This window comes from Colossoma macropomum, unplaced genomic scaffold, assembly GCF_904425465.1.
Source record: "Colossoma macropomum unplaced genomic scaffold, Colossoma_macropomum, whole genome shotgun sequence".
NCBI classification, from domain to species: Eukaryota; Metazoa; Chordata; class Actinopteri; order Characiformes; family Serrasalmidae; genus Colossoma; species Colossoma macropomum.
This window is the reverse complement of record NW_023494787.1, coordinates 40,378,101-40,405,758: the sequence shown is the minus strand read 5'-3', so window position 1 is coordinate 40,405,758 and position 27,658 is coordinate 40,378,101. Positions and strand designations below refer to the sequence as shown.

The 27,658-nt window shown below is 38.8% G+C and overlaps 1 protein-coding gene across 5 annotated transcripts in view; it reads right to left on the bottom strand.

Annotated features, from left to right (window-relative positions):
* Positions 1-686: 686 nt before the first annotated feature.
* arhgap27l (Rho GTPase activating protein 27, like) overlaps positions 687-27,658 on the bottom strand; it is a 57,136-nt gene continuing 30,164 nt past the window's right edge. The window contains exons 4-20 of one of the 5 annotated variants that reach the window (XM_036567362.1): positions 16,963-17,421; positions 15,904-16,113; positions 14,508-14,588; positions 14,152-14,268; positions 12,840-12,929; positions 12,538-12,597; positions 11,133-11,200; positions 10,559-10,646; positions 10,320-10,421; positions 9,915-10,013; positions 8,553-8,637; positions 8,232-8,354; positions 6,897-6,995; positions 6,636-6,713; positions 6,356-6,490; positions 5,620-5,725; positions 687-4,485 (exon numbers count right to left, since the gene is read on the bottom strand). In XM_036567362.1, coding sequence (XP_036423255.1) covers positions 4,308-4,485; positions 5,620-5,725; positions 6,356-6,490; positions 6,636-6,713; positions 6,897-6,995; positions 8,232-8,354; positions 8,553-8,637; positions 9,915-10,013; positions 10,320-10,421; positions 10,559-10,646; positions 11,133-11,200; positions 12,538-12,597; positions 12,840-12,929; positions 14,152-14,268; positions 14,508-14,588; positions 15,904-16,113; positions 16,963-17,421 — 2,178 coding nt within the window. In that variant the 3' untranslated portion in view covers positions 687-4,307. The remainder of the gene's footprint in view (positions 4,486-5,619; positions 5,726-6,355; positions 6,491-6,635; positions 6,714-6,896; positions 6,996-8,231; positions 8,355-8,552; positions 8,638-9,914; positions 10,014-10,319; positions 10,422-10,558; positions 10,647-11,132; positions 11,201-12,537; positions 12,598-12,839; positions 12,930-14,151; positions 14,269-14,507; positions 14,589-15,903; positions 16,114-16,962; positions 17,422-27,658) is intronic. The other 4 variants (XM_036567363.1, XM_036567364.1, XM_036567365.1 and 1 more) reach the window with 4 other exon arrangements.

The window sequence follows — 27,658 nt, the reverse complement described above, 5'->3', positions numbered from 1 at the left end:
GCAATAAATAGGGTGATTAAAGCATTTTAACAGAGTACTTTTATTTGTGCATTAGATTTTATAATCTACAATATTACTGGTGTCCATTATGACACCCCTATGAAGCTTAATCAAGTCAATTGCTATTAATTTACCAAGTCAGTAACTAACCAGCCAAGCCAATAACTGCTAATTTAACTGCTAGTTTAATTCCATACAGACCCGATTCTAGTGTATTTCGGATAATATACAAAAAAAGTGCAGTGGAAAATAGATAATTGATCCTAGTTATTGCTTAATAAAGTAGTAAGTGTAGCCAGTTAATTAGCAGCTATTGGCATAATAAGGTATAAAAAGGGCATAAGGGCATCAAATATTGTGTGGAAAATTACGATCTATAATACACAAATAAAAGTGCTCTATAAAATGCTTAATTTACTCTTGATTTGTACTTCTTAAACAATTATTGCTTAATAAAGCAGTAATGAGCATTAATTACTGGGTTAAGTAGCATCTAAGATACTTGAGTAAGTAACGTGTACAAAGTTTGTAGGTTTCAGTTTCATCTCATGAAGTTGTTACTGTACCTCTGTGAATAACACTCATCAGTAAGTTACATGGAAACTTGCACTTACATTAGATTACACAGACCAAACACTTATGAAATAAATCTGACTACTCAATGTCATTGAAAGAGCACAACTAACTCAGTTTCACAGACATGCATTTGTTAAGTTATATCAACAAGAGAAAACTGAATACATATACATAATATAGACAATACAATATATAGACCATAATATAGACAGTACAATATATAGACCATCTAAGTTCCAATCCGGTCTAAACTGTTTTTTTTTTTCAGCAGGGAAGCCTTAATAAGGGTATTATAAAATCCAGAAATAAACTTTAGTAGGATGAGTATGATGGCTGATTGCAGTTGGTGTGTTAAATGAGAAGGCACAGAAGAGACAGGAGGGAATCCACAAACCATTGCTAGAAACAGTAGTGGCAGCCTTGAAGCCTGAATTTTGTCTATACCTTTTGTCAATTTTTATAGATAACAGTATGTCATACAGTATCAGAAACCACATTAAAAAGTCTATTCATTTGAGGCTACTTAACAACTCAAAGCGGTTTGAGGCAAGATATTTTAGGCGTGCAGTTGGCACAATGCTACACATACACTGTATGTGTGTGAAAGTTAGGGAGTGATAACCTGGTCACAGCACAGGAGTTTCTTTTGCAACTGGATACTCCACATTCTGGGCTAGTCTCAACTTTTTTGGCCCTGGACACCAAACAACCACAGCTCACACTGAGGACCTGGCATGGGTGCATAATGCTCTTGGCACATATTGATGTTGCAGTATCATTCTTTTCTGTTGCCACTCAAAAGTTAAAGGTGCACTGTGAGCACACTGAAATGGAACATAAGACCCTCCACTCTTGATATGAAAGGGTGAAAAAAGAACATTGAGCTGGTGGCCGATGGCTGTAACAGCCTCCACTCTTCTGTGAAAGCTGTCCACAAGACTTAAGTGTGTCCCTGGGAATTTATACTCATTCAGTCAGCATTTGTGTGGTCAGGCACTGGTGTAGGATGAGAAGGCCTGGCTTACAATTGATGTACCAAATCATCCCAAAGGCATTCAGTGAGGTTGAGGTCCAGGCTCTGTGCAGGCCACTGGAGTTCCTCCACAGCAAACTTTGTCAAACCAATTTTCTTTGTTATGGAGCTCACTTTGTGTACAGAAGCATAATCATGCTGGGACTGTTACGGGCCTTCCCCAAACTGTTACCATAAAGCATATAATTGTCTAAAATTGCTTTGTGTGCTGTGACATAAACATTACCGCTACTAAGCTAACGTCGATGTGCATGAGCATGCCTCACTGGCGATGCTAGACCACTTCCCCACTGTCACAATCAGTTTATTAGATACTTATTAGTTTAATAAACTCAATTTATTGAAAGTAAAACAGATTGAACAGAGGTAATAAAGGTCATGTATCGACTGCATCAATGTTTAGTTACAATGTGTTTGTCACAGTCCCGGTTTGTAGTACAGTCAGCAAGGGAACAAGTCTGACCTATTAACTCCAGCCATCGTTGTTGAGAATGAGTGCAATGATTTTGTTCTAGCTAAAATTTTCTACACTGAACCTTTTTTTGTGTTTATATTATCAATGAATTTCACTTAACATCTTTTGCTTGGTGTTAAATAGTGATTTCTGGTGAAGGATTTCTTATCAGAACTGCTTACCAGTGATAAAACCATAGTAAACACTTCAATAAAATTAAATTATTAACTTGAAGAATATTTATTTGTAAAGTGAATTTACTATTGTCTATTTACAGAGCCTTAATATGTGAAATGTATAACCTCCTTTCATATAAACATCAAGATATGTACAAATCTATGGATACTTATTCATCATTCAACCATTTTATACAGTAATACAAATGTTCATAGCATGTTCGATTTGACCAGTATTCTGTGTTATATTCAGCTGCAGGTAAAATGTCTGTAATGGTAATGTATCTTACATAAAGCCCTAAACAGGGTTGTGACTATTGTCCACTTTTTTTGGACTATTTCCATAGTTGTCATGTTTAAAATGCTTCTTGTAGTAAGCAGTGTCTTTCATGTTCATGTTTTGAACAGATTTAAACACATATGTATGGACTGACAAGGTTGGTAATTTTCATGTTATGACAGCTTTTTGGTGAGCTAAGGCAGCGCATTGGCACTTATTTGGTCCTTAAATACCTGGGATCCAAAAAACAGCCTGGATACTGACATAATATAAATATAAGTATGGCAAACATCTCTGCAGATGACCAATCAGTGAGGATCAGTGCAACTGCAGGTTTGGACAGAGCTACATGTTCTCTACTTATACAGTTGTATGCAAAAGTTTGAATACCCTCCGTCAAATTAGAATTGCAAGTAACACATCCTGTACAGAGAAAAACTTAATTGTGGCATTTTTCTGCAAATTAAATATATAAAAATATGCCATAACTTTTGCCCATGTGCAACTTTAGATTTTTTTCCCCAATGTGTTAAATTCAGCAAATAAACAGTAATTGTACACTAAAATGTACTCTGTTCTCTGTAGAGGATGTGTTAACTTATTTTCACTTAGAAAATCAACAATACAAATTGACCAGGGGCACCCAAACTTTGCACATGACTGTATGGTATTTTTGAGCTCACATCATTTATGCTATCTATTCGCAGCATGTCATAACTGAATGCAGGTTCAGAATGGCTCCCCTGAGTCACCTACCAGCAGTCACTTACTTGGATAGATCAGATAACACAACAGCAATAGACTTCAACTGTTACAATATGTTTTGGCAAGTGGATTGTGTCTAATAGGCCACACAAAAATTACCATTTTGTTTTTTAAGAGAACAGTCCAGTAGTTTGTTACCACTGAAGACTCTTGGGATCTGCTCACAGCACTTATAGCAGTGGATGAGAATACTCTCTCTCAACACAAAGCTGATAGGCAAGAACAGAATTCAAACTAAAGTTTCCAGAAGGATGTCCTTTATAGACTTGATAATGCATAGAGCAGCCAATCCAGGCCAACCAAGAAGCAATGGTGTACATCCAGGGTCCCTCCCAAAGCCTCTAGCACAATCCTCCCATGGAGCTTAATGTCTCTAGCCTGAGTGTCTGCATTTGGGCCGCTAGCTTCTCAATCCCCAGCACTGTGACTAGGTAAACACAAACTGCTTGGACACAAAGCAAGGTTGCTGAAATTTGGTAACATAAGCACGGTATGGACAAATGCAAATCTGTGATTGGTTGGTTCATATTCGACCAGTGACGTGTAGCTGTACAAACCAAAAAGCTATTTGACTTTGGAATAAAAACCAAGTGTTGGAGATGCTACATGATAACATACAAGTTAGCTCTAATACTTATTGGGCTGTATGATATGGGCAAAATATCATATTAATACAGCATTAATTAATCCTTGATGTTAAATTGGCCTGCATTATTGTTGACCAAAATTATTTGTTTGTTGCACCTTGTGACAGGTCAGGAAGCTCACAGCACACAACAAACAAGTGATTTGTGATATTGTGGTCAAGGCCGGTACTTGAATAACCATCCTCAACTAGATCTCGGTGATTGAACGAAGTTCTGTATTTCTCCATACTCAAATGCACTCCTCGTGTACCATTAGATTAAGCTGTAAATATGGCCATTTAGTAGTGCCCAAACACAAAAGTGGTCAACAGTTTCAGACTCCTGGGGTCAGGGTTTAGCATCAGGGATTGATGGCATGACACTCAGGCTGAGTGGCTCATCTGGGACGGAAAACTTCATTAAACTCGTTGAGGATGAGCTCCACTATCTGGTTCTGGAAGACCATGTGGACTGTGATGTTGCCCGACTCTTCTTCAGGCCTGAGTAGGGTGGGGCCAAACACTATGGCCATGCTCTGGACAGACATACGGTTCGAGTCCCCATGTTCAATCACTCTGCAGGACAGAGGAAGAAGTCAGGAAAGTGGCACATGCTACCAGCTCCATAATTACTAGTACCTTTGGTAAAGATGGGTAAAAAAAATTTTTTGAGGTTAATTATTGCAAACTCAGTCTAAAAAATATAGGAGAAATGTATCCTTTCATTGAAGCAAATTTAGTCTAAGGAAACAGAAATCCTTATTTTAAAAAGTATATATTTTTAAACAATATCAATATCAATTACTACATGTCCCAATTCACGTCTTATGACCAAAATGTAACTGAAGTCTGTTGCCAAGTCTCTTAGTCATTCATCAAAATGGGGGAGATGAGAGAACACACAAATGAAATGAGACAAAACCATTAACCTTCATCATCAGGCAATGGCTAAGAAAATTAGCTACATGCCTAAAAATGCCCAAATCCACTGTTAGGACAAAAATAAGTTTAAAACAACTGGAACTATAGTGAAGTGAAGTGTATCTTGCTTATATGCACAGTGAAGAGGACTGTTAGAAAGGCAAAAATTTCTCCAAGGATCACAGTTGGAGATTTGCAGAAGATGATAGCATTTTGCAGTCCATAACTACAATTAGATGCCACCTCCATGCCAAACTTGTTGGACAGCGTGCCAGAAGGAAACCTCATCTAACCCCAACTGTAATCGCCTGGAGTTCGTTAGATAGACACTAATGGAACTTTGACTGGAACCAGTTTCCATGGTAAGATATGACAAAAATAGAGCTTTTTGCCAATAAACATTCAAGACGTAGTTGGACCTTCCAGTAGGACAATGATCTAAAATGTACATCCAAATCTAAACAAGAATGGTTAAATGACCAGAAGCTTCTTATGTGGCCATTCCAGTCCACTGACACTTTTGTTTAAATTTACTTCACTTAAAGGTTAGACTTCTCTGTTTTTCACTGTGAGATGGAGCTAATTAACCACCAAGATATATTTTACCCATCGTTACCAAGCGTTCTAATAATGAAAGAGATGACTATAAATGGCTTATAAGACCTTGAGATGAGCTTTGGTAGAGCTTTGGTAATGAATGGCTGAGAAAAGAACTCTGCATGTAATGGTGCCATGTAACAAAGAACATTCATAGTTCATTATACAAAAGTTTTAGCAGAATTGGCTTACTTGCGTAAGTGCTTAAAAAGCACTTCCATGGTGTTGTGGTTGGGCACAGGCAATGCTCTCACCAAGTCCTGCATGTATGAAACCTTCTGGCTGTAGTCAGTGATTTCTGCAAAGCAAAAAAAAAACATAGGAATACAAATGCCTATGCATTCCATATACTGTACGTTTACCAGGCACAAGCAGCTTCATGATGAGCCTCTAGTTGCCAACTACTCATTTGGGGGGAGGTATAAGAAAAAAAGCTGATGCCTAATTCACAAATAGGCATCAGCTTAACTGTTTAGATTTATCATATGAATACATTACAATCATTTAAGCATAAACCTTAACAGCATAAGCCAGATTATGATTAAGATTATGTAAAACAAATCTAGTGTCCCAACTTTTGACTGGTATTGTATGCATGTAAGTTGCATTAGATTACATGTTTTGGAAGCACCATTGAAGTAAACATGTGAACAACCACACCTTGACCACATGACCAATGACATCAGCTTCTGATGGATTTGATCTATGACGATTTGGAAATAAAGATAAGCCTAAATTTTAAAAAGCCTAGTACATAGAAATGGAATTCATGCACTCCTCCTTTTCATCAACGATTATGTAGCCTGGCGCTGGATTTCTGAGCTGCAAAACTGATTACTTTGTATATGTTTAATGTGTGCATATTAATTTTATCTAGGCTAGTCTGTATTTGCATAAAAGTAGTGCACTACTGTAGTGGTTCACTCACTAATGGCAGCGATGAACTTGTCAAAGAAGCTGTAAGGGAACAGAGGCTCGGGAAGCTCCCTGAAGAACAGCTTCAGTGCTCCAGTGATGACATGTATCTCTTCCCACTGACCATCGTCCAGATCCAGATCCTCCTCTAAAACACAGAGACACCAGGCATGATGATATGGATGGTTTGCAGATGGATTAAATGTCATTGTGTTTGGTACAATGGATTCCATGCATGTGCTGCACGTATGTCAGTTAATACTGACAACACATGAAAATGTGTTCTCGCTTACCGTGATCAGCTTTGTGCCTAAGCTTCTGGATGACTGCCAGGTTCCCGCTCACTCTGTAGATTCCATCAACGTTTAAACCTGTTCAGGGTTGAGCATGCAGAGCACGTTTAACAGTAATGGTTACTTACACAGGCAATTCACATTTTCCTTCGACTGATTCATTTTACCTAATCATATCCTAAGATTTGTTACTCAAACAGTCAGCACAAAAGTATTTAAAAGCACTGGAGAAAACTCAAGAGCAAGGCCACAGCGGCCTACCTCTTCTCTCCACGGCCTTTATGCATTTCTCAACAAATCTGGGTACGTTGGTGTTCTCCCGATGACACAGCGTGTCCAAGTGACAGCCAAAGACATTGTCTAAGAGAAGAATGAGAGGAATACACAGAGAGAGAGGAAAAGAGTTATGCACTATCTTGCTGAACAGGTAAACTACTTTTAAAGTCCCAGGTAACACAAATACAAAAACACAAGTGTATAATACAAAAAGAAAAAATTATTACATTATTTTAAAAAATATATCATACAAATTATTTGTATGACATTAAAACTGAGTGTTTAAATTTAAAAACCAGCAAAGTTTAAATAAAAAAGATGAAAATATTATACAACATGGCTTAAAATCGCTTATCAGAACTGCCTGTGTGTGGTGCGAATATTCTGATGAGCACGATGAGCAGACAGCCCTTAGAACAACATTCCCAGCCAGCTACGTCACTGAAGAGGAACTAAACACAACAGTGAAAACAAAGTGGAGAGAAATGAGTGAAAAGGGCTGTATAGGTGGTGTTGTAGACCATGCTGTGACCACGGCTCACTAGAAACATCCAGTTTTTATATGGTGACATCTTAAAGAAGGGGACGTTTTTATTCACTTTACTGCTGAATGTGCATCCACGGAACACTGGCGTGGCTGGCCGACCGAATGAACAGACGAATGGATGCTCTTGCTAGCTCTTTCATGCTTGCAAAGTTTTTTTTGTTAGCTTTCTCTCGGCAACCTTCTCCGACTCGAACACAGAGAGGAGGAGATCGGTGGGGAACACTTTATTTTGTTAAAGATGTGTGGGTGGGACAACCAACATCAGCTTTGTGATTGGTGGGTTTACTGCTTACATGCACAACCAAGATGAGCATGGCCCATTTTACATTGAGAGAGGAAACGACTGGCAAAACACATTGGCCCTTTATTAAAAAGTTAGCTACTTAGAAAAAAAAACCCATAGATTTAAGTTCTCTGGGGTATTAAAGATTTAAAGATGGATGGATGGATGGATGGATAGATATTTATTGATCCCAAAGGGAAATTGCAGTGTTACAGTAGCAAGACATATAATTGCACATAAACCTACATATATTAGGCAGAAATAAAATTAGAAAATAAAAATAGACATAAATTAGGCCTAGAAAATTAGACATAAGTTAAAGTAAACATAAGTTAGAGTAAAACTAACTCTACTATTGCAGTAACTCTTGTAATAACTCTACTATTAAAGCTAATAGTATTAAACTGATCAGTTGTGCTGTTATTCATTATTGGTTAAAAATAACTAAAGGCACATAATATGGGTAAAGCATCATATAACATATACTCACATTTGATGTAGCCCTTATCTTTGACAGACTGCAGTGTGGGTCGTCTCTGGAGGAACTTGCGCAGCTTTGTGCGAACGCGGCCCTGGTCTGTGTCTGCAGCGGCTGTGGAACTCTGCCTCACAGCTGGGTGAAAATAAGCCAAAAATAAATGCTTAGAATCATGACTAGGACCAGTCCTAGATTTAAACCGTCTGCAATGGCGAATCTGCATTTAGAACAATTAAAGCTCTTGGTGTCCAGTTCCTTTACTTTTTGTGTATTAAAGTGAAAGTTTGGTTGTGTGTTTGTTTTACACACTACAAATGTATCTGTCATACTCACCAGTGTTCTTCCTCTCTCTGTCATTAGGCTGTGGGGATTTTTCCATTACCTCATCTTCCTCCTCCTCTGAGTAATGGTCATGATCCTATAACCATGCAATTAGCAGTTATTTTCAAGAATGCAATGATCAACACTTTGTCTTTTTTCAGGAAGCTCCAACATCTGTATGCATGTCCACCTCCCAAAAAAAAACAATATGCTCTGATATACAGTACTGTGCAAAAGTCAGAAACCACCCTTCATGTATTTAATTTCCAGTCTCCATCTATTAAGAACAAAAAAGCAGAAGCAGCTTCCATTCTTTTAAGCAGACTTGCATTCAGTTTTTCAAAGAAAGAAAGTTTTTCTACACTTTCAAAGTTCAATCTTAGAAGTTGGTTGCATTTTTTGCTTCTGATGACACAAGTAATCCAAAACACATTCAATGATGTTGAGTTCTGGACTCCGCGTTGGCCAGTCCATCAATCTGAGAACACAAACAGTTTCTTTATTTTTTTTTTGCAAATCATCTTTTTTTGTCTATCTTTTCAGACCCATAGCGTACATTGTCTTCACAGTGAAAGAATGGACAGAAGCACCTGTGGATTTTTTCAGATCTAAAGCAAGAGTGGAGCTTTATTTTCTCCTCTCTCAAAGATGAAAGCTTTAAGTGCTGTTTATCTGATGGTGACAGTTTTGGTGGTCTACCAGGTCTTGTACAGGAGTCTCATTTTTTCTGTACCTTAATTTTTATGAAGTCTAGTTTGGGAATCTCAGAAACACCTCCTGAAAAATGAATAACTTGTACTTAATGGTCGTTTTGACTGGACATTAGATAAATGAAGGTGGTCATTTTTGCATAGTACTGTACAGAATAAAAATATGTTCTCTCATCGGGTGAGTGGTTGGGGTAAAAGTAACTTTATGGTGGATTTAATCCAACTCTTGTGGGTCTAATCCCGTTTTTCACTTATTTTCCTTTGATTTTCTCTTTCCTTGTGAATGCAAGTGAATTATCTTGTATCTAACCTCCTCAGAGATATCTCTTGAAAAATGAACTTGTACTTAATACCTGTTTTGACTGGAAATTACATAAATGAAAGGTGGTCTCTGACATTTGCACAGTACTGCACACTTTATCTCCAACAGTTTGTAGACACCTGCTCATTCAACATTTCTTATGAAATCATGGGTTTAATAGGGAGTATAAATTGTGCAACTTGAAGGCTTGTGTTAGCAATGGGTGCACATTAAAGTAAGTAAATTCAACAATTAGAAGGGGCGTCTGGACACTTTTGGACATATAGAGTATTATACAGGATAACAGTCCTCCATAAAGACAGTATAATACTACACATTCGCCACATGAGGGGGCTCACTCACCAGATGCCTGATGGTATCCTGGATGATCTTGTGCCAGTCATGGATGATGCTGTCAGTGTCATATTGCATCAAATACTCTGAACCATGGCGAGTTTTTAGCTGCAGGAGAAACAAACTACATTACACTTGTAATACTAAAACGTCAAGATTCAAAATCCTTGTTAGAAGAATCTCCACTCAGAAGGCAATTGAAGCTTTATTGTGAATTAATGACAAATTCTAAGACCAACTGTTAAATATCCTTCATAGTGCCTACTGTAGCACGATAGCAAACAATCATTCAGTAACTAAAATCCAGGTAAAATACAAAACAACAGTAAAACATCAATCAACTAACAGCCACATGGCTTTTGGTAGGAAAATTGCACACTGCACTTTCAAAAGACATTAGCTTCCACAGCGCACCTCTAGAACGTTCTTCTTGCTGGATTTCTCTTTAGACGCCCAGTAAACCGCGGCACCCTTCAGCTCCACAGTGTACTCTGGGACAATCTGATTGGTTTTCGTCTGTAACAACCAGTGACAAATGACATGAGAACTGAGCTGCGTTCCCCAAAAATGCTCACAATGCAATGGTCATCTTAAAGTGCTCAGTCATGTACGGTGCACAGAACTTAAGTCAAAAATGCAATGAGTGATGTTACCACATTTCCACCAGGTGTGGATTTGGGGTCTTTGTAGAAAGTGAGAATTCCTCCATGAAGCACGGTCCATGACTGTGCCCAATTCTTCCTGGGAATGAAATGCAAAAAATGAAAAAAGAATCTCGTACAACTTATCCATTAGGCCTGTCCTATAGTGTGTATTATGGCAAAAACATCATATCTCCATTTTTGACGTTTTTCAGTTTTTGACATAATTTGAAAATGCCTGTTACCCTTTACATTGTAGGTAAGTGTCATGATGAATGGACCAAAAGAAATGGCTCAAAATGACTTGGAAAAAAATCTGGTTCCATTGACTTACATTAAAAGTAGTGTATGTTTTTTCCTTCTCCTATTAAGTTAGCATTTTGGAGATACAAGGTTTTCTTCTGACAACAGCGATATATATATTTTTTTTCCCCATGTTTGCTAATATAAGCTGCTTAATACAGAGTTCCTAAAGGGCTGTAGTTAAGGGAAACAAACAAAAAAGGTATTCCCTTGCAACGCTGGGTTTCCCTGCAATATTTTTGCATTTTTTTTCTGCAGTGGTACTTTAGGGGCTTTACTATACCTCAGTTTCTTCCCATTATCTGCCACTTTGGTCTTGTTGAGAATGCCAGCCTTCTCTAGCAGTAAAGCCTGGAGAGGGGAGAAGAAAGAGAAAGTTCTAGAAGGTTTTTCTAGAATATACAGTACTGTGCAAAAGGAGGCATCTGAGGCAGTAAGCATTTCTTTAAAAAATCTATACTAAAATTAGAATAAATACCAATCAACAAATAAACAATACATTCTTAATTTATGTGTGTGAGAAAAAACATTTACAAAGCACTCCTTAGGCAAACCCAGTATTTACAATCAACATCCAATACCTACTTTACTTAATCAATTCTTCATTAAATTCAATCAGGTGTGCTGCTGATGGAACAAATCCATGTGATGGCTGGAGTGCAGCAAGAAGTCAAGAAGTGTGTTCTAACTGCATTATTCAACCAACATATTAATAAATTTTTTAAAACATCATATGTTTTATTGTATTTATGTTAATTAGTATTTATTCTAACTTTATATAAAAAGTATTTAATTAACTGATTAATTAATATACTTACTGCCAGTTTAAAACTTTTACAACTTTTGCACTGACATATATATATATATATATATATCAGTTCATCTTTTCAATGGTAAGTGCCATATTTTGACAGCTGATTAGCATACAAAGAACAAAAAAAGGAAAGGATTTTTGTTCATACAAATTTGATTACTTCAGTAAAGCATTTGCTTTTGGTTGCTTAAATAAAAAATGCAGTATAAAAAACACCGCAACGCCACAGATAGAAAGCGTGCTTTCAGACTGACATGACAATGTCAATGAATGATTTCATTTTACTTACTCACCCCAGTTTCTGTTTTAGGGAAAATACCAATCCATTAAACAAGTAATCAAACTCAAAATGAAAGCTTAGTGGTATTCCCAGTGACATTTACCATGTTAGATCAGGCAAACGAAAGAACATTTAAGTGAAGCACAAAGCCAATGACAAACACATCCATCCACGAAACAGCCACACTGATGATGAAAATGTGCTAATGAAGAGTGCAGGGTAACAATGGCAGAACGGTTTCAAATGGTTTCATTTGATGCCATCTTTTCCGTTCAAGAAGAACTGTTTTGAGTTCTAATCTATCATATTTCCAAGAGAATAGCTTCCAGTCCTGAAAGGCTCAATTGGGAAGTATTTTTAGCTATTCCACCATTGTTACCATGGTTACTTATAAGTGTATTGTTACCAGGGGTTAATTACAAGTATATGAGACAGTCCATGACTTGTGTTAGTACTGTTAATCTGAGCAAAAGCTCAGTTTCCCATAAACCCTTAGGACACTGTGAACATCTAGACAATTAGGCCCATAGAATTAGAACTAGGACCATTCTATTCATTCTAATTCTATGCTCAGGCTCGTGGACCTGCACGCACATGATGGTGATGGTGTGGGTCTGTGCTGGATAGGTTCCTCCTCTGTCTCAACTTGTCCTCCTTTCAGGGAAAACAGAACAGTGTTGGGACACTCTTAGAATCCCAAAAAAGTTCACTGAGTTTGTGCAACAAAAAGTAGGAATTACAACATCAGAAGTAGAAGTAAGGGAATGGTTCTTATGGTAGTATTGAACATTACTGTGGAAAGAAATAAATAATGATGGTGATGAAATTAGTTTAAAAGGTTGATGAATTTGCATCATGCGATAGCCAATGAGTGGAGGAAAGATGCTGCTACTTGCCTGATGATGAATCTCCGGTGAATTTCCTGTGCTTGATGTATCACTAGCATAATCTGAAGCAATCCTCCGGTGGCTTGGGAAAAACTTCTGCTGTAAGGAAAGTGGAAGGGTAGAGAAATGAGCTGATGGAGATGCCTCAGGGCTTAATCAGGTCAGAAGTTTCCTTCAGCCTATGAGTCACTGTTACTCACTAAGTAATGGACTGTCTAAGAGTTTGTGCATATCCTGTGATCTCTATAGCACTTAACGATCTGTGCGGATCTTCAATAAATCTGCTAAAGCATACGTCATATCTGAAGAGAATGTGATAAATGTTACAAAGCAAAGAGATACGAGTTTATAAGGAAATAATAACAAGTAAATTGTTATGAAAGGAACTTCAAAGTTCCTTATTAATTATTAATAAATGCTAGGGGGCACTTAGCATTAATGTGCATAAAATATTGTGCTAACTGGTGCCATTTAACATTCACTCATTCTAGTAATAATTTTGTGGTAAAATAATGCTTCGATTTCTACTGTCTGCTGCAGCTCATGTTAGCTTACTATTGTTACTGCTCTTGGTGACTGATATCTAATACAGTGCAAATGTTAGAGACTGCCCTTCATTGATTTAATTTCCAGTCAAAACGGCCAATAAGTACAAGTTATTAATTTTTCAGAAGATTTTTCTGAAGAGATTAGATACAAAACAATTCACTTGCAAAAAGAAGAAGTATGTGAAAAATGTAGTTTCCAAAACTGAAAAAGATATAGAGAAAATGGGACCCTTAAAAACCATGCATGGCAGACCACCAAAACTATACCCATCAGATAAACAGTACTTAAAGCTTTCATCACTGAGAGATGAGAAAATCAAGCTCCACTCCTGCTTCACATCTGAAAAAAAAAATCCACAGGTGTTTCTGTCCATCCTTCAACTGTAAGAAGACAACTCAACGCTATGGGTCTGAAAGGATGTGTAGCTGTCAAGAAGCCCTTACTGAGACAAGGAAATTTTGCAAATCAAACAAAGCTGCTGGTTTCTCAGAACAATTGACTGGCCACCCCAGAGCCCAGACCATCACTGATGTGTTTGGCATTACTTATATCATGAGAAGCAGAAAAATGCAACTTCTAAGACTGAACGTGGAAGGTGTGGAAAAATATCCCTGCAGATCTCTTTGAAAAAACTGAAAGCAAGTCTCCCAAAAAGAACGGAAGCCGTAACGAAGACAAAATGTAATACTGAAAACATGAAAGAAGGTCTCTGACTTTTGCACAGTACTGTAGGTCTAGTCAGTCCTGGATACTCTGGAGGTTGCTTGCTCACCGTGTCCTCATGTGATGTGTTGATCTGGCCCATGGTGTGTCTCCAGTTTTTCAGGATAGGTTGAGCGTCTGGCTCCAAGCCATTCCCCAGCGGTGGAGGTCCGGATGGTGCTGCAGCCTTCAGTCAGATTTCGCATAGAGTTTATGGACTTTATGGAAGGTTATAGTTCATAACAGGCTCAAAGAAAATTCACTGAAGTGAAACAAATCTCTGACGTAACAGACTAATTAGATTGATAACTATTAAGTGTCTATGTCTAACTATAAAATGTAACTTAGAAAGTGAAAAATACATATTTCCATTTGAATTATAGTTGAATTATAAGCATGAATTTCCTATTGAGCATGCACACACACCTCTGGAAGGGTCCACTGAGATTTAGAGCCATCTTTTAAGTAGTAATATGTCTTGCCTTTGTCATCCTTTGATTGGATCCACTGTAGAAGAAAGCAAGAGACAGACAAAATTAAAGTATTCAATATGGCAAAACATTGTGCCATCAGTTCTGATAGTAATACCAAAAACGACCAACAGATGGTGCCATTCAAAAGGTTTAGAATGCTCACAAGTGTTGACTGACTTTTGAGCCAGCATGTTAAAATTACAGAGAATGTTCATGGATATCACACAAACATGAACAGGAATGCGAGAAGGTGTTTTAAGTTGGGGATGTTGATGATTTTAATGGCATATGCTTGACAGGCAGCATAAATCCATACTAAATGTTCAAATAAACAGTTCAGATAATTTACCTCAAACAGAATGTTATAAAAGGAAATAAAAAAATCATGACTGTATTGAGAAAGTCATGACTAGATGATATATGATATTAATGATATGACTGCAAACTTCAGTAGGCCCAGCCCCCTTGGTTACAAGCTTTTGAGCCAGGCAACTATAAAAGTATTCAACGGCAGGGTGGAGGACATTTATTAGTAATCTCTGCGTCTATACATCCAAAATTTTAGGAAGGGGCACACAAAAAGGTATCCAGTAAGAAAGTATATAACATTGAGATAGCTTGGTAGCCTGATAGCACCTAAAGGATAAAGATACAGGCTAAAGGCTATAACAATCATAGTTTAAAAGTGAGAGGCCTCAGCAATAGTGATCCAAGCAAGTAGGCAGCCTTACATTCAATGTAAAGCTCTGAGTGTTTGTCAGAGGTCATTGTGCCTGGTGCTCCTCAGAAACAGGTCAACTGTCATTTTGAGCATATTTGAAGTCTTACTCAACCTGTTCGTTTTGAAAGGTGATTACACCGTTTCCTTGTTAGTGTATGTTTATACACATAAAAAATGCTTCCTCAGGGGTTCTTTAGTAAAGACAATGGTTCTATTTAGAACCATGAGCTCTACATACAACCATTTCATGATTAAAGTATTCTTTGAATGGTAAAATAGTTCTTCAGACTGAAGGAAAGTGTGTTGTATATGGTTCTATACAGAACCTTTTTGAAAATACTTGTATATAATACCAAAAAGGGATCTTCTACTGTTACAAGCTTGACATTGTAACAATAGCAGAACCCTTTATGGTGCTATATAGAACCATTTTCAAAAAGGTTCTATACAGAACCATATACAACACATGCTCCATCAGTCTGAAGAACGATTTCACCATGCAAAACCATTCAAGCATGGAATGGTTCCATATAGAACTCGTGATTCTATATAGAACTGTTGCCCTTACTACAGAACCCCTGAAGAACCATCTTTTTTAAGTTTGTAGTTTATAGATGAACATTTTTACCTGCTGGTGTGTGTGCTCGTTGGTAAATACAGTTTTTCCACCAGGTTCTGTGGAGCAGGTCCAGCCAGTGGGTATGGGGGTCCCTGGGTCCAGGGTGACCCGGGGCAAAACTGGCAGTTTACCCTGTGGCACGAGCGCATCCTTGAAGGCGTGTGGGGCATTCTGAGGCCCATGATCTTCTGTAGGGTAGTCCTCCTCAGGTAAAGGAGGCTGGAAAGAGAGTGGGAGGATGACAAATAGAGAGAGTTGACTTTTCTTGCCACTTGCCTGTCTAACAGGGCCTGACTGATAAGAAAATTTTGTCTGATTGAATACGGATTTTAAAGAGCTAAAAATTCTGATATTGAATAAAATTGCCATATCAGCTGATTTTACATATTCATTTTATATACTGAAAATACTTAAATAGTTTTAGCTAAACAGCACTTTGCTGTCTGATGACAACTTTACTTACTAGTATTTTACAGGCTTCAAATACTTGTTGATAATTCCAAACAATTACCCAAATACTCACTTTCAAAATCACCCTGAACAAAACATTACTATCCATTTTTATCTCTGTTTCAGTCCACTTCTGCTGTGCTAGAGTCATGTCATATGCTAGCTCATGTTTTTCCACTTGTGATGGAGGTGTACCCTTCAAAGAGAAAGTGTCAAAACTGCACACTCCCACCTTCTATACTGTTCTAGACTATGTTAAAAAAATAATAATTTACTAAAACATTATGATCTTGGTGGTGTGGTTGCAGAACAACTCATGCACTATACTAACAGTGTTTGGAGGATACTCTGATCCAGCAGTAAAATGAAATTGTGATGACTGAAATGATAGCGATTTTGTCCAAATAAACAGACCTGCTTTTTGTGCTGTCAAGTTTTAAACCTGTTGTAAAACTATTTAATGAGAAAACAAAAGGTAGAAAAAAAAGCTTATGTTTTCCTTAGTGTTCGATCAAAGTTCGATGAAATTTACTGTTCGGTGCTGACTAACACCTTGTCTGACTTCTTGACCACTGAAAGGCATTAGTGTATTACTGGAGATCTCTGGTATCTACCCACAACCCCACTGCAGCTGGAGTGTCTTACTGGTCCATCCGCCTGAGGCTCTGGCGCTACCCATGTGGTCTGCTTGAGTGTGTGGTTGTAGTAGTAGTGCCTGCCAGTAGTCTCATCCAGTAGCTGCTCCCAGTCAGAGCTCCGTGGGAGGGCCGGAGAGGTGGAGGAGGGGGCAGGCAGGGCTGTGGCTGAGGCCTCCATGCCTGCGGCCGGAGTGGGGCTCCGTGGGTCTGCCCAGCTACTCTGCTGCGTTGCAGGATGATAGTAGAAGGCCTTGCCACTGTCCTGGTCAGTGTGCACCTCCCAGCCGACTGGGTCAGGGGACAGTGCCGAGTCTGGAGCTGGACTGAGGGAGAGGCCGGGAGAGGAGCAGGTGGAGGAGGAAGAAGGAGCTGAGCGTGTGGTCTTCTTCAGGTCAGTGACATTAGCATACACTGCTGTGGTGGGGTTCTCATTCTCTGGCTTTGAAAAAGAGAAAGAATTCAGATTAGTATGTTAGCAGCACACTGACGGTTGTAGCAAGAGTATAAAAATAACACAGGCTAAAGTACTTCAAAATACCAGTTCTGTACTTGAGCTACCGGCTAATGTAGCTAATCATGCAATGTAGCAAAAAAAAAAAAAAAATTGACAACATTTATAAAGCAGCTAATAAGAATGAGGTATGCATGACACAGTCATATGCAAAAGTTTAAGTTAACACATCCTCAGAACACACTTTTTAAATACACAATTACTGTTTATTTGCCACCGCGACCCAGAAGGATAAGCGGTTTAGTGATGTGTGTGTGTGTGTGTGTGTGTTTATTTGTGGAATTTATCATATTAGAAAATCCAACATAAATGTGGCTTGTGCATAAGTTATGGCATTTTTATTACACAATAGCCATACAGCTCCAATGCAAAACTAAAGAAACAAACCTCAGATACCAAATGTCTTGACTGACTGACTGACTGACTGACCACATTTGGGACAAATTTGATATTTCACTGAACTATTTCTTTAACACCAGCCTCTCCTTCTAAAGATGAAAACTGCAACAGAGGCCTCATGAACGTTCAAAGGTCAGTGTCCCAAAAGCACTATAGCACAAAGACCATCATTAAATGGTAGAGTGAATATCACTCTAAACACTGTCTGACAGGCAACACTTTTGGCACTGTGAGAGGGTGCTGAGACTTGTCATTCAGGCTACTTGCCAAATCAGAACTAGTCAGACCTGTTAGTTTCTACCAAGAGTTCACAAAATGAAAATGAAGTCTCCCCTGACAGGTATTTCTGTACCTACACTGTCAAACCCCTTAAGTTTAATGGCGAGAAAAGAACAAAGAGCCTCTAATGTGGCCCTCATGTAAAATCAAACACTGGCAGATTCATGACCTCAGCACAGTTACTGCTCTCCGAGGCATTATTATACTAGCACTAGTATTCCTGTCATCATCTCAAACAAAAGACTATGGAAACCTGGGCAGGATAAAATGGCAAAGAGGCCACATCCCGGCCTGAGCCTTCCCCTTTATTCAGCAGCAACAAAGGAGACAGAAGGAAATCAGATATCCCTCCAGAGTGCAGACTCAGACACAGTTCAGCCTCTGTTCAGCTCAAACTCTCAGCTCACTACAAGTAAACCCCCAACTCCCACCCCAAACAGAGCCAGGGGTCTGGATAAGGTTTTACAACTGCAATGCAAAAAAACAGCCAGGGTGCAGACTGAAACTGTAAACAGGACAGCAACAGTTTTACAGTTAATAAATCCATATGTTTTTGCCTGTTTAACAGTTCTTTCTTGCCATATACTTCTTTTTGTTTTATGTACATACAATGTGAAGCATTTTCGGCTGCATTCTTATGTATGAAATGTACCAGCTATCTAGAAATACAAAGTTAGAGTTACAACTAGGGCTGGGCAATAAAACGATAACGATAATTATCGCGAAATAACTTTTCCTCGATAGAACGATATGACATGTTCGATAAATGTTCGATATAATGCACCATTCTCACACCTCCACGTTCAGCGAAAGCCTTGGTGGCGTTTTCTACAGCAAGGAAAGCGACACTTCTGTGCTGTCGCCAGGAGATGGCGCACTTCCGAGTTTTTCTACATGATTAGAGAGGGAGGGGGCCACGAATAAGATGAGTCTTTAGCAACGGCTGAAACGCGGAGTTATACATTCCCTGTTTGAGTGGAGCGACCGGCGATCTGTTCTCCTGTGACCGAGTGTGAGTGACAAGGTCAGTGGTGTAACGATACTGTCCTACAGCGAACTCACCTCTAACACCTAACCAGCTTTAGCAGCGTTAAATCACAATCCTCACAACTAAAGCGCTGTTGCAGCGCTCGGACAGTCATATTTAAATTGCATTCCAAAGCAACGAAAGTGAAAGAAAGAAGTGGGTTCATGTAATTTACAGCCCTGATTTAAACGAAAGTAAACTGAGGAAGCTGTGAGGCATTGGAGAGCTGGAGAGCGGGAGAGCGCTATCTGTCCAGGCTAGCTGTTTTTAGCAGCTGGCTAACTTGAAGCAGCGCTTTGTCACTCGCACGACACGGAGGATTAATGATACTGTAGATCACCACTTAAACTACTACGATAGTATAGAGAAATCCAGTCGTTGCTGGCTGGTGTCTGAATACTGTGATGTCATTTGTAGCGGGGTAGCCGAGCGCTCGTCACCAGCTAAAAATAATCTGTTTTCTTTCTTAAATTATGACTATTACAAAAATAGCCATGCTTTTCCAGCCAGACACTTTCTCCCACTCTCCCATGATACATCTGTGAAATGTTCCGCTGTTTGGCGAGTGTTTGTCGTGTTCCAACCATAAAGGATAGTTTAAAACAGCAGTTAACCACCCAGGAGCAAAAATCAGCCTTCAAACTTGAAAGAAATAATGATTTGACATTTATCGCGGTATGTATTGATATTGAACAATATAAGTTTTGTTTATCGTGATAACATTTTTGGCCATATCGCCCAGCTCTAGTTACAACAATAAAAAAGGAGAATGCACATCACATACAGTACTGTACAAAAGGCACACTTCATTTAATTTAATAAAAAAAATATCCCTACAGATTCCTCTGAAAAACTAAAAAGCAAGTCTTCTAAAAAGAACGGAATAGTGGACACACTAAATACTGAAAAAGGTTATATTATATTTAATTGTTGAGACTTCCGTGTATTTTCCATTAAACATATGTTTTATGCCTTTTTCCCCAATGCTAATGTTTTGACAGGAAATTACATAAATAAAAGGTGATCTGACTTTTGCACAGTACTCTATATTAGAAAAAATTATGAAAGATTACAGAATTTACAGAATGGGACTTCCTTGAAATGGACTTGTTTTGGTGGGTTACTTACAATTAAATGAAATTCAGGGAATTTTTTAACGTCTAACCTTTAACGTCCCCTCTCCCAATCATTCAGTAAGTGTAGCTGGTCAGAGTGAAAGTACTGCAGCCATATCACCTCATCAGATGGGCCCCCACAAAATGGGAAAATGTCCAGCTGATGTGCTTTCCAAGACCCAGGCTTCTCTCAGGGGACAGGAAGCTGAGAGCCAAACAGTGCAGAATGGAGGGATGAATTTTCCACTATGCACAGCCCAATCTTTGCACGTGTGTGTGTGGCATATCATCCAATATCAAGCCATTTTAACCAAGCACCTGATAATGGTGACTAGGCCTAACTAGGCCTACTAACACAGATCATCACTACTGGTTTACACTGCATAATATGGATCCATTAATACACATTAGTTAACCGGAATAAACTGATACAGTAAATGTCCAAAAGTTTTTAGACACCTGCTTAGCTAACGGTGCATCTGAAATCAAGGGTATTAAAAGGGAGTTTGTCCACTTTGCTGCAGTAACAGCCTCTACTCTCCTGGAAAGGCTTAATACTGTTGGAACATTGCTACGAGGATTTGATGCAGCCTCGAGAGAGTTAGTGAGGTCAGGTACTGACGTTGGATGATTAGTTCCAGATCACTGCAGTGCATCCCAAAGGTATTGGATGGAGCTCCTTCAGTCCAGAGAACACAGTTCCACTGCTCCACAGCACAATGGTGGGGGGCTTTATACTCTCCTAGCTGATGCTTGACATTGGACATGGTGAATTTAGGCTCATATGTGGCTGCTCCAGAGCATCTCATTCTATTAGCAATTCTTTTCTATAGAGATTATACAGTATCAGCAATGGGTGCACTTTAAAGCAGCTGAAATCACTAATTAGAAGGAGTGTCTTGATGCATTTGGAAATACATAGCACACTTTAATACAGAACTGAAAGGGGGTAAAATGTGCCATAAAGAAATAGCTCAGCCTAATTTAGTTTTGCATTGGAACTACGAGGCTAATGAAAACTTGTAATGGAAGCTTACACCCCACTAATTAGCACTGCATGCCCAAACGATCAAAACGTAGGTTGCATAGCTAAAACAGTACATTCAGCCATACTGAAACCTAATGTTTGACCATGCATCTATAATATATCTACTATCAATACAAAAATTAAACAACAGGACAGATAAAAATTCATGTTTTGAGATTTCTGCAATTGCTGTTTTTAGCTATGAAACACTTTTGATGCTTTGGGTTTGCCTGACACTAAATGATGGGGTGTAAGTTTCCATTACTTGTCAGCTATGTCATATAGTGTCAGTAACTACATGTGCAAGTCTGTTTGAGATTAATACAAGTGAGAGATGATTTAGGCATGCAGTTTTGCTTGCAGAAATTCTTTTTTTTGCCAAACTACTGCAAAAATCATGGAAAACTACAAAAAACAACAAAAAGAAAATGTTCACTGACTAAAATAACAGCTTTATATTAGATCTAACATACAATGGTATGTAGAACACATTTTCGCAAGCGCATATACGAAACAACACCCAGAGTTCAGGTATTGTAGATTGCAGTAAAATCCAGACAGTATTTCATGCAAGTAACAATGATATCCAGACAAAAAAAGCTATCCAAGCCAAAATCTACTGCAAATCACAAACAATTTCACAGATCTGGAGATACAGACAGTAAGGGTGTTATGATATGCATATTAAGGGTGTTACGCATTCCATGATATCGCTAGAAAAGCAAACTGCAAAAATAAAAGAAAAACTCTGCTGTACTGCACCTAAAACATTTATACTCTGTGTGTAGTCTTTGACAACTAGACTTTGAGCAAAAAGAAGCAAAATAAGGTCTGGTATTTCTTTGTAACTTGTGTAGCAACCATGTACATGTGTATGTTAGAAAAACACACACAATATCGTGCATGCTGTCACATGAAATGTGCGTATTGTTACACCCCTTATAGCCAAAATGTTCCCACAAACTCTCCTACCCTCACAATGCATTCTTGTGCTCACTGCTTACCTTGGGAAAGCTCAGGACGGTCATCAGCCTAGGCACGAATCTACGGCAAGCGCTAAGGATCACTTCATCCACTGCCATTGTGGCCAGAAGTGCCAAATACACGAGAAAAGGCAAGGGAAAAAAAAAAAACAATCTGAAACTCAAATCGAAAGATATTGAAGAGTTCAACTACATCTATTCTCCACCGAGAGTTGACGTGGCCCAAAAAACAGAAGTTCAGGTCCTTTCTCACTTTTCATTTCCAGAGAACATCACGTTCATAACCCATAAGCTACATACACCTTGTGGGGAGAGAATATGAGAAATGGTGAAACTGCGTTTCTGTTCGTAAGCATGTGGGTGTTACTATGCCAAGAGGGGTACTTTAGACATTTTCAACAGGACTTGAATGTTCCCCTGAGCTTTACACAGACACGCACACACAGAAACGCACTCTACAGTGGCACACAGTAGATGCTATTAGTGGGTGGAGGGCGCACGGACTTTTCAACAGCAATTTCCTCTTTAGGAGGAGTAATGAGGATTTGAACATAAACAAACGCGCAGCTTGGGAGTTTTTATTTACAGGACAGAAACTATGGTCACAAAACGAAAATGCATTCACTGCAACACTAAAACTTGGATGCTAATCGTTTCCTTGTAAGTTTTTGAACAGAATAAGTTCCCAAACAGAACAGGGAAAGTTGTGCTTGAACAATGAAAACCACAAACCCAAGCTTTCCCCTTTCTTCTCATTTCCTTTCAGCCATCCATGTGTTGCAGACTCAGTGAGAAAGTCTTTTTGTGGTGCTGCAGAGAAGTGAGATACCAACAATTCAACACTATGCCAAAAGCTTTGTTATTCAAATGACATCTCCACAGCTGTGATCAGACACACCCATAAATCTCATGGTCATCTCATTCAGGTCTCATTTGGTTATGCTGAGTACGATACAGGCACTGTAGAACCTTAATCTGAAGTGACAGTTCAGCAAAATTCGGTGACTGGGTCACGTTTGGATATCACTTGTCCACATGACAAGGCAGGTGTAAACACACCCAGTATGCATTGTGATCGTATTACTCAGACCACATTCAGAGGTGGTCAAATATGGATCTTGACCACACTCATCACAAGTGTCTTCTGTAATACGTAAATGGTAATGTGCCTGCAGTGAGCTGACCAGTAGTAGTAGGTACCAACGACTTTTTTGCACTCTGCACTGATGAAAGCACCAAGCTAGTCAATTTGTATGGTAACAGGTTGTCAAAGTAAAAGGAAAATGGCACGTGGTGACACTTTTTACATAGGTAAGTACAATCGGATCTGGTCACACTGGGAAAAATTGTAAATGGAATCTGGCCAAAGTATATCCAGATACAATCTGCACATGAAACACATGTTGATGAGAGGTGTAAACAGCCTCACAGTGTTGGAAACCACACAAACAAGTCTGGTTGAGATTATCTAACTCAATGCAGTTCAACGTAACTGAGTGACAAGTAATCTCAAATGTAGATATGCAGTCTGCACAATGCTAACTGGTGGTGTCCATTACTTCTTAGTTACAACAGCCTCACAGCTCAAGTGCAAAATTAAAGAGGCAAACTTCAGACATCTGGCAAACATGCGCTGGCTGATCAACTACATTTGGGATAAGGAGGAACTTATTATTCAACTCGGACAATGATTAAATCCCTGAGGCCTTAACTGGGGTGCTGGAACAGTGAAAGCACTTGACACAGTACAGGGGTATTCAAGGACTGAAATCTGTAACCACTCAAAACAAATGTATTTCTGATCACAGAAATGCATTTTAGAAATGCAGAAATGCAGATGTGCTTACTTGAAGACATATACATGTGTCCTTGTGAAGCACCGGCAAACCTTTTCCACTACAAGTAAATAATGAGATTATCAGTGGAAGTTGGGTAGCCTTTGCTAATTCAGCACTTAGATTCCATACAAAATCCTCAACTTCAAATGCAACAGATTGTAATACACTTTGTGAACTTTCTCTTTGGCGTCTGTGTACTGTATACACACGCACAAATGATGAGTCACAGTTATTCACATTACGTATTCTAAGTTACTCAATCTAGGATTAAATACTACAGTAAAAAAATATACATCATCTGTGATATTTTTGTCTCATTGCATCCAACTGTATCTGTTAACTAACCCCACTTGCTACCGAAGCCTCCCCTTTTGCACTATGGCTACAAATCTTTTAAGGTAAGGCCTAATACATACTGTCATGCACCACTAATGCCATATCATAATATAGCTAATCATGCTTAAACGTGAGCTAGTCATGTAGATGTGACCCTCAGATGTCTGTAATTGCCAACTCTACACAGGCAGGGAGAGAAGATGAAGATATTTTCCCTAACCCTTTATTACCCCTAAATGCAGTAGTCCAAACCTACAGTGATCTACTGCTACTTATGGTACTAGCCAAAGCAACCACCTACTATCCCTTAGTGTACTAGCCAAAGTAATCATCCGTTCTTTAGTTTACCTGCCCAACTGACCAGCTACACCTTAGTGTACTAGCCAAACCTGCAGTAACCAACACTCAAAAGGCTGTGCCGCTGCTGGTACATAGTACAGGGGTCCTCAGGGTAGCACTCTATTAGATAGTGCCTTACTGCCTCTTATTGCAGTAGCTTAACCCTGTCAGTGACCTACTGTCTGTTTTTGCACTAGCCCAACCCTGTTAGTGTCCTACTGCCTCTTGGCGTACTAGCCTAACCCTGGCAGTGCCCGTGCCTCTTAGTGTATTAGCCTAACCCTATCAGTGAACTACTGTCCCTCGATGTACTAGTTTGACTCTGTGTTTTACCTACTGCCACCCTGTAGTGACCTACTGCCCACCTGTCTACTAGTCTACTCTGACCCATCAAAATAAAAAAACAAGCAGCAAGGCAGCTCAGGTTAACTCAGTCTTAACCTATAAAATGAACATTACTTCAACCTGTACTAACAAATATAGGCCATTAAAATGTTTTACAGATGCACGGCTTCAAATATGTACCATGTGCTCTTCAATGTGATGGAATACAAAAGCAGTTGAAGCACAACCATGGTTAACACATTTTGCCATGGTGGTTACGAACTTCCTGTTAACCCAGGCTTAAATACTTAAGCTACAATTAATCTTCCTGCACATGAAAGCATGACATTTATGCTGAACACCTAAGTGGCTTATTTTTCAAAGAAGAAAAAAGAAATCAAATTCTGTAAATAAGGCAAGAGTAAAGCATTTATGACGGTAAAAAGAAAAGGTGTTGCCACTGACATTGTGTTAGCGCTTACTGGAGTAATAATTATTTTTTATTCTTGATACATTTAAAAAATGATTTTTTTCACTTGATCAATGCCATAAACATCATAAAGAAAAACATGTAACCTAAAAAAGGCCAGAGGGGTTCACTTCCATCTCAAGGCTGTCTCTGATGGGTCAGAAGCTTGTCCTGATTGGTCAAAGTGTAGTTAATAATTTGAAATCTTGAACTTAAAAAGAAATGCACAGACTACATAACATGCTCCAGAGCTAGTTTTAATCTTAATATTTTAGGGCTGTTTTCCCAGACATGGATTAAGCCTAGTCCTGGACTGAACTGAATGGCCAATGGTAAATCACCATCACTAAATTCTTTTTAGTTTAAAATTAGCTTTAAATAAACATAGTTGACTGTCTTAAGGAGTGAAATTGAAAGTGTTTTGATTTGTGCTTGTGACATTCTGTCAATGATTTGTGTTCAGATTGCGAAAAGTCTAATGACACTGTATTTTGACCCCATTCTTGGGACTAATTAGGCTATTCTCCCTGACCTAGCATCCGTCCACAGGAAACAGGAACCAGGAAGGATCTAACATTGGCCTGCGTACCTGAACACTAACAACTCTGATCTAGCATTTTCCTTTTGCTGTTCTGAACTATTCATATTGCCTATGTGTGAAATTGAGCTATTAACACTTACATTACAAAAAGTTCCACAATATTTCACACATCTCTTTTTGCTATATTTAGCATTGATAGTTAGATGGGGGATGTACTGCGCCTGACTGACTTCCTCTAGAAAATCCACATAAAACAGGCTACATAAATATGTAAAGGAACAATAAATTCACCGACAACTCATGATAGAAACGTTAACACCTATAAAAAGTACGGTTACAGAATGGCCTTCTGATCTGCATTTCCTTTTAACTCCATTGACAAGACCAGCAGCCCCAGATACTCAAAATAACCTTTAGTGAATCAGAAATAGGTTTTCTTGGCTCAACTAATGTAAAGCGTGATCAATAAGACATCTCAACGTGTGCGAAGAGCAGAGATTTCTGGGAGCAAAACGTCATCATCTAAGAATGTCAAAATCAATATGAGGACTTTATTCTTGGAAAAACTGCCTGCACTCACGTCTCTCTCTACTAATCTATTTAGCCTATTTTCCCCAAACAATAGGCTACAGTATGTATATTCACTGCGGTCTGAAGAGCATTTCCAAAAGCTTTTAACTGAGTTCAGCCAATGGAATGGAAACAAACTTTGGTTTGAGACTCAACCTGTGTCTGAGAAATGAGCCGTAACATCGGTAATCAGACTCTTAAGGCCCACTTATTCTTGACTAAGTTGTATTATTCAGGCTACCATGCACGTTGAACTACAGGGCTGATTTAAGACAGCATATATGCTTAGGTTTAACTGGAATAAGAATAGCACAAGAGCATACAGGACACATTATTGATTTATCTGACACATTCCATCCTTAATCATATCAGTTAACAGCTTACCTTGCAACATTCAGGCTCCTAAGGACATTACATGCATACTGGAATTAGAGACTTGGGTTTATATCTGTTTTGGAGCACAAAATAGAGAATATTCAGCAGATGCGTTCCTGACTATAACAGGTACACACGTAGGCCTACTACAGAAAGTAATTGGACGCTTACTCCATTATTTTTATCCATATATTTCACTGACTGAGAGAGCAGAGATTTAAATCACCACAAACTTTACCTCCACAGCTAAACGTACCAAAACACTATGAAATGCCATAAATGTAGCTGACACTGAACTTTTAACCGCTGACCAAAACACACCTCTGTGTTACGAGCCAAACTTACCTACTTCGACGCTGTGTTTGATAAAAATCCAAGCAAACTTATTTCAGCCTGGCTAAAAGTACGAGTTTCGAGTTAAAGAACCGGGCAAAGCTACCTTCAGTCTATTCACTTCGGGGAGAAAAGCTCCTCAACGCTGAAATTCAAGCACTTCCATGTGTTTGTTGCTGGAGGAGAGTCTCTGAGCTTCACTCTGACAGA